The sequence below is a fragment of the Ranitomeya imitator genome, chromosome 5 (genome assembly GCF_032444005.1).
Source record: "Ranitomeya imitator isolate aRanImi1 chromosome 5, aRanImi1.pri, whole genome shotgun sequence".
Lineage (NCBI taxonomy): Eukaryota > Metazoa > Chordata > Amphibia > Anura > Dendrobatidae > Ranitomeya > Ranitomeya imitator.
In genome coordinates this window covers 343,269,119-343,281,772 of record NC_091286.1, presented here as the reverse complement: position 1 = coordinate 343,281,772, position 12,654 = coordinate 343,269,119, and the positions used below count along the sequence as shown (strand labels likewise).

Here is a 12,654-nt window from a genome sequence, read left to right as displayed (position 1 = left end):
TGATTTTGGGGAGGACCTTCTACTTGATTGATTGGAAGGGCTTTGGTCCTGAGGAGTGGTCTTGAGAGACTGCTGAAAGCATCTGCATCCCTACCATACTTGAGAGGTTACTCTGTCAATCTGGCCAAAAAAGGAGGGGGCTTAAGTACTGTCACGCCAGTAACTCGCATGCCCTCTCAAAGCCTTACTACTTACTTTGGTCACCGCTCTGCTTCTCCTCATGTCAGGCTGTTTCCCTCCCTGAGTTTACCTCTTTCAGCACTTCCCAGCACTGCTGCATCTTCCTGCTGTTTCCACCTGGCTATAGGAAGATGTGATTAGTCTCTGCAGGAATTTAGCCCTGTCCTGCAGAAATTAGCTTCACTGACCAATTCGCTGCCAGCAGGGAATATATTAGGCAGGTCCTCCCTCCACTCCTTGTCTGTGCTTAAAGGGAACCTGTCACCTGAATTTGGCGGACCGGTTTTCGGTCATATGGGCGGAGTTTTCAGGTGTTTGATTCACCCTTTCCTTACCCGCTGGCTGCATGCTGGCCGCAATATTGGATTGAAGTTCATTCTCTGTCTTCCGTAGTACACGCCTGCGCAAGGCAAAAAACTTAGTATGATTTATTTTCCTTTCAAGATTCTCATGTTTTTTAGAAAAATCATGGGATTGCACACATTATTACAGAATTTAGGAATCCAAATTTGTTTACAAAACAATTTATCATTGATTTTGTAATGAAATTTGTAATGACAGTACAACCTTTCAAATTTGTACATGAATGTAAAAGTACATTCTTTCCGGCCAATCCTTAATTTTAGAAGAATATCTATACCTAGATCATTTTCTTTTAATCCACAGAATATCAGAATTTTTAATCTTTCTATATCGGTGAACTCTTCGTATAATTCATTATCATTCTGCATTTTTAATGAGAACCGCCTGGAAAAAGTTACTGGAAGCCACATTTTAAACAACTGATTTTTCTCATTAGTTAAATCAAACTTATTAGCAAAACTCTCAAATATCTCTGAATTTCTGCACACATGGATTTTGTTATAATATGCAGGAATGATTTTGCATAATTTTAACAAGTTTTTCCTAGATTTAGTTTGGAGGAGTTGGGCCTCTGCCTTGTCTTCTATTTTTAGTGGTCTTTGTACATCTGTCCCTTGTACGTCATCTTCGTCAGTTCTCATGTCTCCTTCTACGTTTTCTCCATCTTGTTTTTCATCATGAGACACAAGGTCACCTTTAGTGGCCATTACAGACACGTGTCTCACATCTTGTTCACTCTACACATTACAGTCAATCTTGGGAACATCATTAGTATCATCTGATACTATTTTTACACGGTCATTTTTGGATTTCTCTGACACAAACATGTGAAATACGTCAACCAAATGTAAAATATTTTTCAATTTTTCTTTTTCTTCATTGTAAATTAGCTTAGAATCTATCTTTAGATTTGCTATCTTGCATTCTGCATATAAACTCAGCCAAAAGACTTCTACATTTTTAAACTCGCTTAAAGATAAAAATTTCAGCTGACTTGACTTAGAATATGAATTAATTGAATTCATTTTTCTTATCTTGAAATATATCAGCTTGTACTTTCTTTGTTGGACAATGCTGGGCTCTGGTCATCAGCATGTCTGGCACTTATAATGCTTCTAGTACTTGTCAAACCATCTGGCACCTGTTAGTCCTCACTCATAGGTTCTGTGTGATCCTTGTGACTTGAAATGTCGTAGTGGAATTCCTGAAAACTTGCACAATTGACGTTTAGCGAAGCTCTTCTCTTACCCCGTATGCAAGTAGAAAGAAATCCATGAAAAAATAGCACAAAAAATCTGATTTGGCTGGCTTGGCTAAATGTTAAATAAAAAACCAAATCACAAATAATACTGAATCTCAGAAAAATATATAAACCAAAACAACAAACAGAGATCCCTAAAAAATAACCTTTAATAGTATCATTAAAAAAGACTATATTTATCCAAAATATTATTAATAAAACAGTATTAAATGTACCTAGTGGACCCTAGAACGAACTACAATGAGTCCTACCTGGCAGTGGAGGTTGGCACCCTACTTTTCTGCTGTTGGCGCCCCCACTCCTAGACGACTTACCCTTTCAGGCCCTATTAAGGACCTATAATAAAGGAAAGGCTAAATAGGCCCTATTGTCAACACCTAGACTAGTACCCTGCCTACCAGTGGAGGTTGGCACCCTAATTTACTGCGGTAGGCGCCCCCACTCAACGGCGGCTAGCCCTAGGATCCCTAATAATCCCTATAGTTCGGGATAGACAAAAAGATTTTGTCCCAAAAACACCACCGATACCCGTGAAAAAAAGGAAAAAACCAAAAAAAACAATATAAAGTGTTGAACTCAAAAAATAATGAAAAGAAAATTTATAAATGTACCAAAGAGGGTAAGATGGAAGCAATGTATCTCCCTCCAAATAACTATTAATATAGTGTGCAAATACGGGTATACTGGGTGCAATAGTATTAATGTCCACAGACAATAACCCAGCACTTAAATGGAATCCACTCTTGTGACACTACATAATGCTCAATATAGAATAACAAGTAGTGTGTGTCCATAGATATGGCACAGCCACCATGACAAAGAGTGGACAAAAAGACAGCCGCTGGAATCCCATTAACCACTTGGTAATAAGGTGGCGAAAACTCTTCAGAGTATAAAGCATGAGACAGCCAGGACACAATCGTCCCGATTATGCAAAAATAGACAGTCAGGATTAGACATAACCAGTGTACTCATCTATTTGCTGTATTCTCATGAATAGGATCCAGCTGCTGCCACAAAATCCAGAGCGGTTAAGTATAGATGGACATCACCAGCATCTGTTAGACGGTCCCCAAACAATGCCCGACGCGTTTCCCCCCCATAGGGAATGGCGGGGGTTCATCAGGGGTAATATATTCATGCAACAGTACTTTCATCTTGTGCATGAATATATTACCCCTGATGAACTAGAATTATTTACTAGAAGCATTTTATTTAAAATAATGTACACTAATAAGCTATCATTATGTAAATTAAACCCAACAGATAATTGTGACTCGTATTTTGATTTAGGGAGTGGTCCAATTTGATATGGAATGCTTCAATAAATATGGAAAATTGTGGGGGTAAGTTCAAATTTTAAAATGTTTTGTTTTGCTACATTGGGGTTTATACAGTTATATGAAAAAGTTTGGGCACCCCTATTAATCTTAAGCTTAATGTTTTATAAAAATTGTTTTTTTTTGCAACAGCTATTTCAGTTTCATATATCTAATTACTGTTGGACACAGTAATGTTTCTGCCTTGAAATGAGGTTTATTGTACTAACAGAAAATGTGCAATCTGCATTCATACAAAATTTGACAGGTGCATAAGTATAGGCACCCTTATCATTTTCTTGTTTTAAATACTCCTACCTACTTTTTACTGACTTACTAAAGCACTTTGTTTGGTTTTCTAACCTTATTGAGCTTTGAACTTCATAGCCAGGTGTATGCAATCATGAGAAAAGCTACTTAAAGTGGCCACTTGCAAGTTGTTCTCCTGTTTGAATCTCCTCTGAAGAGTGGCATCATGGGCTCCTCAAAACAACTGTCTAATGATCTGAAAACAAAGATTATTCAACATAGTTGTTCAGGGGAAGGATACAAAAAGCTGTCTCAGAGATTTAACCTGTCAATTTCCACTGTGAGGAACATAGTAAGGAAATGGAAGAACACAGGTACAGTTCTTGTTAAGGCCTGAAGTGGCAGGCCAAGAAAAACATCAGAAAAGCAGAGAAGAAGAATGGTGAGATCAGTCAAGGACAATCCTCAGACCACCTCCAGAGAGCTGCAGCATCAACTTGCTGCAGATGGTGTCAGTGTGCATCGATCAACTATACAGCGCACTTTGCACAAGGAGAAGCTGTATGGGAGAGTGATGCCAAAGAAGCCGTTTCTGCAAGCACGCCACAAACAGAGTCGGCTGAGGTATGCAAAAGCACATTTGGAGAAGCCAATTTATTTTTGGAAGAAGGGCCTTTGGACTGATGAAACCAAGATTGAGTTGTTTGGTCATACAAAAAGGCGTTATGCATGGCGGCAAAAAAACACAGCATTCCAAGAAAAACACTTGCTACCCACAGTAAAATTTGGTGGAGGTTCCATCATGCTTTGGGGCTGTGTGGCCAATGCCGGCACCGGGAATCTTGTTAAAGCTGAGGGACTCATGGATTCCTTTCAGTATCAGCAGATTTTTGACAATAATGTTCATGAATCAGTGACAAAGTTGAAGTTACGCAGGGGATGGATCTTTCAGCAAGACAATGATCCAAAACACCGCTTCAAATCTACTCAGGCATTCATGCTCTCATGTTCTGCAATGGCCATCCCAGTCCCCAAACCTGAATATCATTGAACATCTGTGGGATCATTTGAAGAGGGCTGTCCATGCTCGGCGACCATCAAACTTAACTGAACTGGAATTGTTTGTAAAGAGGAATGGTCAAAAATACCTTCATCCAGGATCCAGGAACTCATTAAAAGCTACAGGAAGCGACTAGAGGCTGTTATTTTTGCAAATGGAGGATCTACTAAATATTAATGTCACTTTTCTGGTGGGGTGCCCATACTTATGCACCTGTCAAATTTTGTTTGAATGCAGATTGCACATTTTCTGTTAGTACAATAAACCTCATTTCAAGGCAGAAACATTACTGTGTCCAACAGTTATTAGATATATGAAACTGAAATAGCTGTTGCAAAAAAAACAATTTTTATAAAACATCAAGCTTAAGATTAATAGGGGTGCCCAAACTTTTTCATATAACTGTACATACATTCATTTTATAGTTCTGTATAATCTGCGAGTTCTGTTGATCCATAATGTAATAAGAGCTTACTGTGCCTCCAAAGTCATGTTGTGTTAAAGGCATTGCATTGAGGGGAAAATATCTTAATAATATACTACAATACTACAGTAGAAAAAAGTTTTCAACTGGGCTGTAGCGGCTCCACCGTGCATGAGTAGTAACTGTTTCTTCAGTTCCAGTAAAGATTTGGTTTACTTTTATATAGATTTTAGCGCAACAAAAAATTGCTTCCAAAACAATAAGTATTTGCTCATGCACACTGCTGTAAAATTGGCTTACACATGCCATGTGTATGAGCCTTTAATATTTAATATTTTAGTATTTATACTTCCTATTAAAAACTGCAGGAAATCTGAATAAAATGTAAATGATATACACCAAAAATTTACTGAACAAGTGTTGTGACCAAAAGAACTTGAATATTTCTGGATCTCTATATTTGTCTAACACAATTATTTTACATGTTAAAACCAAATGTAAAACAAGACAAGACGAACCTTAGTATGTTCGGATTTAAAAAAAATAATAATTTAATTTTCTAGCCCTGTAATGCACATTACTACAATGTGTATCTCTTTATTAGTTCTAACCTGTGTTTGATGTTTTGCAGGCTGTACGATGGAAGGCAACCAGTAATTGCAGTTTTAGATCCAGCTATTATTAAAACAGTTTTAGTGAAAGAGTGCTACACTAACTTCACTAACAGACGGGTAAGTTTACAGCAGAGACATTTAAAAAAAATATGCTTCTGATGTTTTTTTACAAGCGTTTTTGGAGTCTTTTTTTATTATTATTATTTTTCATTTTAAATATGGACTTTTCCTGCTATTTTTCATGTTTTCTATAGAACCTTATAGGAACATGTCAGAAAACAATGATTAGCCAGCACATGCTGGTGATGGGCAAGCATCAGTCTACTTTTTGTATCTGTCAGCTTTGTAATTCTGTATGAGCCAAGGGTGTTGTCTCCTGTGAGACTCACCAAGCAAGTTAGTAAAGTAGCTGAACTGACCTTTGTGTATGCTTGCACCCCTTCTGTCATCTCTGATAGATAGATAACTCTACCACTATATACTATATAATGTACAGTATACACATCTTCATGATCTACAAACTAAGCAACCACCTTCCTCACGTAATTATTGTTAATACATCATTATTTACTAATTCTACTTTAATTGTATCAGTAGGTATGGTATGTCGGAAAATTAGCACTAGCAGATACCAGTAACAATATTTTTTAGATTTATGCACAAAAAATGTGTGCATTTAAAGAGAACCTGTCATGTAATTTGTAGCATGTAAAGAGTCCCCAGTGCGTTGTTAGTGATGCAAGCTGCATCACTAACACACTTTTTCCATTAAAATCGCGTCTGTAATTCTTATAAAACAGCACTTTGTATAGTTATATCTTACCTGTTGGTTTAGTCACAGGGGCGTACTTCACTGCAGTCAGGGTTGTCCACGTCCACGCAATTTGACCTATGTTCCTGGGCTTGAGCTGATGTCACTGTAAATCCCCCGCTTGCACGGTGTTTATTGTTTTGCAGCCCTTGTGCAGTGTCTATTGAGGGAGCCTATGGGTGCGAGTGAGACAACGCACATCACTCGGATATCATCCGAGTGCTGTGCAAGATACGCTGACTCCGGCCATGGAGGAGATGGAGAAATTAATTTCTCTGCCTCCTCCGCAGCTGTGCTCCGATCCTCTCTGTGTGAGAGACTCGGAGCACAGACGCATGACACTCGGCTCCCACTCACAGCAGAGCAGGAGCCGAGGGTAATGAGCATATCGCATCCGGTGCTCTCTGTTGTGAATTCTGTGGCAGAGCTCCCTCCTGTGGTCACAAGTGGTACTTCGGCTGATTCTCTCTGTGAGCTTCCGTTGGTGGAGGAAAGTGGTACTGCGGCTTCTGAGTTTCCTTCCTCAGGTGATGTGGTGAAGTCGTTAGGTGCTGCTCTATTTAACTCCACCTAGTGCTTTGATCCTGGCCTCCAGTCAATGTTCTAGTATTGGACCTGTTTCCTCCTGGATCGTTCCTGTGGCCTGCTGCTCTGCATAGCTAAGTTCCGCTTTGCTATTTTGTTTGCTGTTTTTTTCTGTCCAGCTTGTCTATTTGTTTTTTCCTGCTTGCTGGAAGCTCTGGGGCGCAGAGGGTGTACCTCCGTGCCGTTAGTTCGGTACGGAGGGTCTTTTTGCCCCCTTTGCGTGGTTTTTGTAGGGTTTTGTGTTGACCGCAAAGTTACCTTTCCTATCCTCGCTCTGTTCAGAAAGTCGGGCCTTTGCTAAATCTATTTCATCTCTACGTTTGTCTTTTCATCTTAACTTACAGTCATTATATGTGGGGGCTGCCTTTTCCTTTGGGGTATTTCTCTGAGGCAAGGTAGGCTTATTTTCTATCTTCAGGCTAGCTGGTTTCTCAGGCTGTGCCGATTTGCATAGGGAGCGTTAGGCGCAATCCACGGCTGCCTCTAGTGTGGTTGGAGAGGATTAGGGATTGCGGTCAGCAGAGTTCCCACGTTCCCATGGAGGACAGAGAATGAACTTCAATCCAATATTGCAGCCAGCATGCAGCCAGCAGGTAAGGAAAGGGTGAATCAAAAACCCAAAAACCCCGCCTCCATGGCTGAAGATTGTTCCCTCCAAATTCAGGTGACAGTGTCCCTTTAAAGGAAAGTTTTATATGTCTCCCCATTTTTTTGATTTGTGCTTGGTTTTGGCTTTCCAAATAATGCACCAAATATTCACTATGAACAAAGCTAAAACTTGTACTCTGTTTATTTAATGTAGAATTTGGGACCCAAAGGCCCCATGGATTCTGCAATAACAATTGCTGCAGATGAACAATGGAAGAGGACTCGCACAGTTCTCTCACCTACTTTCACCAGTGGGAAACTCAAAGAGGTAATCAACAATTTTTCTGAACGGCCTACTTTTTCATTTCCAAATTAAAGGGAACCTGTCAGCTGATTCATGCTGCCCATACCATGAGCTGCATGAATCAGAGCACCGCTGCACAGTTACAGCCAGGTAGGTTTTTCTCTGAAATGCTATGAGAGAAACCTGTCAATCATCTTGAGCAGCATTGGGTAAAAAAATATATCTTGCTGAAAGCTTGCAGCTAGACTCTGAGTCATGAAGCATGTGACTTGGGCAGCATGAATCAACTGACAGCTTTCCTTTAAATGGTTATTCCCATCTTCATAGATTACATCAGATAGTGCTTGCACAAACGAGTGCTTTGTTAATTTGCTGTAAAATTTGCAGAAATCATTGAGCTATTAAATAAATGTCATCCCCTTTGCTAATAGGATTAGTTACTTTAAAAGAAAAAAAACTGGACTTCAATTACCCTCCCTGGGATCAGCACTGTATCTATATTGCTGCTCGGTCATTGTTATATGGCTACAGCTTAAGAACACTCGCACACGATAATCTTTCAGTGTAAGTGGAGGGTAAGGTGTAAAGAGCGCCTGGAAAAAAAAGACTTGTTCCAGCTCCATTTTCATAAAATTTAGGCTTGATACTTTATTATGCCGATTTGAAAGCAGTGGATATAAGCTCTCCAAAAGCACAACGGGAAAAGAGCGACGCATTTCGATAACTAAAGATCTTTGTCAAAGCTATATACAAACAGTCCAATACACAATATATGGACACCATTGACCAATGAAAAACAGAAAAACAGATCACGTGATTAGTCAAAGGTCCTTCAAATACAAAAACCGTAATAATTAACATGTTAACAAAAATAAATACAAATATTCAAACATAATTCCAATTGAAAAAATAAAAAACATGCTGGAATTTAAAAACATGATATGCAAATACATTTGACACTAATAGTAAAGAGCGCCTGTCAGATGGCTTACATATGCCATACTAAACCTCAAGCACCGCATTATTCTACATGTCAATAGCTTTAGTATTATGCTTTTAGTAGTAAGCTTCATGAAATCACATTGTGGAAAATATGCTGCATGAAAACATTTATATTTAGATGTTTCAGATCATGAACCACTATTCTAATACACTTGTACGAAATATCCAGGCTTATGTGGACAAGGATGAGTCATGTGCGATAAAAGAGTAAGTCTGGTTTTGAAAATTATATCTTTTTTTACTTACAATTAAAAGGGTATTCAGCTGAATAAGAACAGATAACAAATGGTTGTTGGATGCCAACCACTCATATTGATGACCTATTGATGACTTTAGGATAGGCTACCAATATAAAAATGGTGAACATTTCCTAAAATGCTGTAAATAGAAAGTGTTAATAGTTTATTTTTATCAATTAACACAGTGCAAAGTGAATGAACACAAGAGAAATCTGAATCAAATCAATATTTGGTGTGATTTTTCTTCAAAACAGCATCAAAGCATCTATTCTTCTACATACCTGCACATGGTATTTGAAGAAACTCGGCAGAGAGGTTGTTCCAGATATCGTGGAGAACTAACCACAGGTCTTCACTGGATGCAGGCTTGTCCATATCCTTCTGTCTCTTCATGTAATCATCCCAGATTGACTCAGTGGTGTTGAATTTATGGCACTATGGGGGCCATATCATAACATCCAGAACTTCTTGTTCTGCTGCAGAATAAATTTAAAGCCAGACACCTCCCTGATGATAGATACAGGTGCTTCTCACAAAATTAAAATATAATCAAAAAGTTAATTTGTTTCAGTTCTTCCATACAAAAAGAGAAACTCATATATTATATAGATTCATTACAAACAATGGGATCTATTTCAAGTGTTTATTTCTGTTAATGTTAATGATTATGGCTTACAGCCAATGAAAACCCAAAATACATTATCTCAGTTAATTAGAATAATTAACAAAAACATCTGCAAAGGCTTCCTAAGCATTCCTTAGTCTGTTTCAGTAGGCTCCACAATCATGGAGAATACTGCTGACTTGACAGATGTCCATAAGGCAGTCATTGACACACTCCACAAGGAGGGTAAGCCACAAAATTGCTAAAGAAGCTGGTTGTTCACAGTGTGCTATATCCAAGCATATTAATGGAAAGTTGAGTGGAAGGACAAAGTGTGGAGGAAAAAGGTGCACAAGCAACCGGGATAACCGCAGCCTTGAAAGGATTGTTAAGAAAAGGCCATTCAAAAATTCGGGGAAGATTCACAAAAAGTGGACTGCTGCTGGAGTCTTTGCTTCAAGAGCCACCACACACAGACGTATCCAGGACATGGACTACAAGTGTCGCATTCCTTGTGTCTAGCCACTTATGACCAATAGACAACGCCAGAAGCGTCTTACCTGTGCCGACAATCAAAAGAACTGGACTGTTGCTCAGTGGTCCAAGGTGTTGTTTTCAGATGAAAGGAAATTTTGCATTTCATTTGGAAATCAAGGTTCCAGAGTCTGGAGGATGAGTGGAGAGGCACAGAATCCAAGCTGCTTGAGTTCTAGTATGGATTGGGGAGCCATATTATCTGTTGGTATAGGTCCACTGTGCTTTATCAAGACCAAAGTCAGCGCTGCCGTCTACCAGAAAATTTTAGAGCACTTCATGCTTCCCTCTGCCGACAAGTTTTTTTTTAGATGGAAATTTAATTCTCCAGCAGGACTTGGCACCTCTCCACACTGTCAAAAGTATCAATACCTGGTTTAAAACCAACAGTATCACTGTGCTTGATTGGCAAGCAAACTCACCTGACCTTAACCCCATAGATTCTCAGACACACCTCAGACCTTAACCCATAGATTAGACACACCAAACCCAACAATGTAGACGAGCTGAAGGCTGCTATTAAAGCAACCTGGGATTCCATAACACTACAGCAGTGCCATAGGCTGATCGGCTTCATTCCACATCGCATTTATGCAGTAATTGATGCAAAAGGAGCCCCGACCAAGTATTGAGTGCATTTACTGAACATACAGTGCCTTGCGAAAGTATTCGGCCTCCCTGGAACTTTTCAACCTTTTCCCACATATCATGCTTCAAACATAAAGATACAAATGTAAGTTTTTGGTGAAGAATCAACAACAAGTGGAACACAATTGCGAAGTTGAACGAAATTTATTGTTTATTTTAAATTTTTGTGGAAATTCAAAAACTGAAAAGTGGGGCGTGCAATATTATTCATCCTCTTTACTTTCAGTGCAGCAAACTCACTCCAGAAGTTCATTGTGGATCTCTGAATGATCCAATGATGTCCTAAATGCCTAATGATGATAAATATAATCCACCTGTGTGTATTCAAGTCTCCGTATAAATGCACCTTCTCTGTGATAGTCTCAGGGTTCTGTTTGGAGCACAGATAGCATCATGAAGACCAAGGAACACACCAGGCAGGTCCGTGATACTGTTGTGGAGAAGTTTAAAGCTGGATTTGGATACAAAATGATTTCTAAAACTTTAAACATTCCAAGGAGCACTGTGCAAGCGATCATATTGAAATGGAAGGATTATCATACCACTGCAAATCTACCAAGACCCGGCCGTCCCTCTAAACTTTAATCTCAAACAAGGAAAAGACTGATCAGAGATGCAGCCAAGAGGCCCATTATCACTCTGGATGAACTGCAGAGATCTACAGCTGAGGTGGGACAGTCTGTCCATAGGACAACAATCAGTCGTACCCTGCACAAATCTGGCCTTTATGGAAGAGTGGCAAGAAGAAAGCCATTTCTTAACCCCTTTACCCCCAAGAGTGGTTTGCACGTTAATGACCAGGCCAATTTTTACAATTCTGACCACTGTCCCTTTATGAGGTTATAACTCCGAAACGCTTCAACGGATCCTGGTGATTCTGACATTGTTTTCTCGTGACATATTGTACTTCATGATAGTGGTAAAATTTCTTTGATAGTACCTGCGTTTATTTGTGAAAAAAACGGAAATTTGGCGAAAATTTTGAAAATTTCGCAATTTTCAAACTTTGAATTTTTATGCAATTAAATCACAGAGATATGTCACACAAAATACTTAATAAGTAACATTTCCCACATGTCTCCTTTACATCAGCATAATTTTGGAACCAATTTTTTTTTTTGTTAGGGAGTTATAAGGGTTAAAAGTTGACCAGCAATTTCTCATTTTTACAACACCATTTTTTTTAGGGACCACGTCTCATTTGAAGTCATTTTGAGGGGTCTATATGATAGAAAATGCCCAAGTGTGACACCATTCTAAAAACTGCACCCCTCAAGGTGCTCAAAACCACATTCAAGAAGTTTATTAACCCTTCAGGTGTTTAATAGGAATTTTTGGAATGTTTAAATAAAAATGAACATTTAACTTTTTTACACAAAAAATTTACTTCAGCTCCAATTTGTTTTATTTTACCAAGGGTAACAGGAGAAATTGGACCCAAAAAGTTGTTGTCCAATTTGTCCTGAGTACGCTGATACCCCATATGTGGCAGTAAACCATTGTTTGGGCGCATGGCAGAGCTCGGAAGGGAAGGAGCGCTATTTGACTTTTCAATGCAAAATTGACAGGAATTGAGATGGGACGCCATGTTGCGTTTGGAGAGCCACTGATGTGCCTAAACATTGAAACCCCCCACAAGTGACACCATTTTGGAAAGTAGACCCCCTAAGGAACTTATCTGGATGTGTGGTGAGCACTTTGACCCACCAAGTGCTTCACAGAAGTTTATAATGCAGAACCGTAAAAATAAAACAAAATTTTTTTCCCACAAAAATTATTTTTTAGCCCCCAGTTTTGTATTTTCCCTAGGGTAACAGGAGAAATTGGACCCCAAAAGTTGTTGTCCAATTTGTCCTGAGTACGCTGATA

General features: G+C 39.0%; 1 protein-coding gene across 1 annotated transcript in view; it reads left to right on the top strand.

Annotated features, from left to right (window-relative positions):
* Positions 1-12,654, top strand: part of LOC138637753 (cytochrome P450 3A2-like) — a 129,411-nt gene that overhangs the window by 63,647 nt on the left and 53,110 nt on the right. The window contains exons 5-8 of the mRNA XM_069726671.1: positions 3,098-3,150; positions 5,488-5,587; positions 7,669-7,782; positions 8,879-8,967. Of these exons, the coding sequence (XP_069582772.1) occupies positions 3,098-3,150; positions 5,488-5,587; positions 7,669-7,782; positions 8,879-8,967 (356 nt within the window). The remainder of the gene's footprint in view (positions 1-3,097; positions 3,151-5,487; positions 5,588-7,668; positions 7,783-8,878; positions 8,968-12,654) is intronic.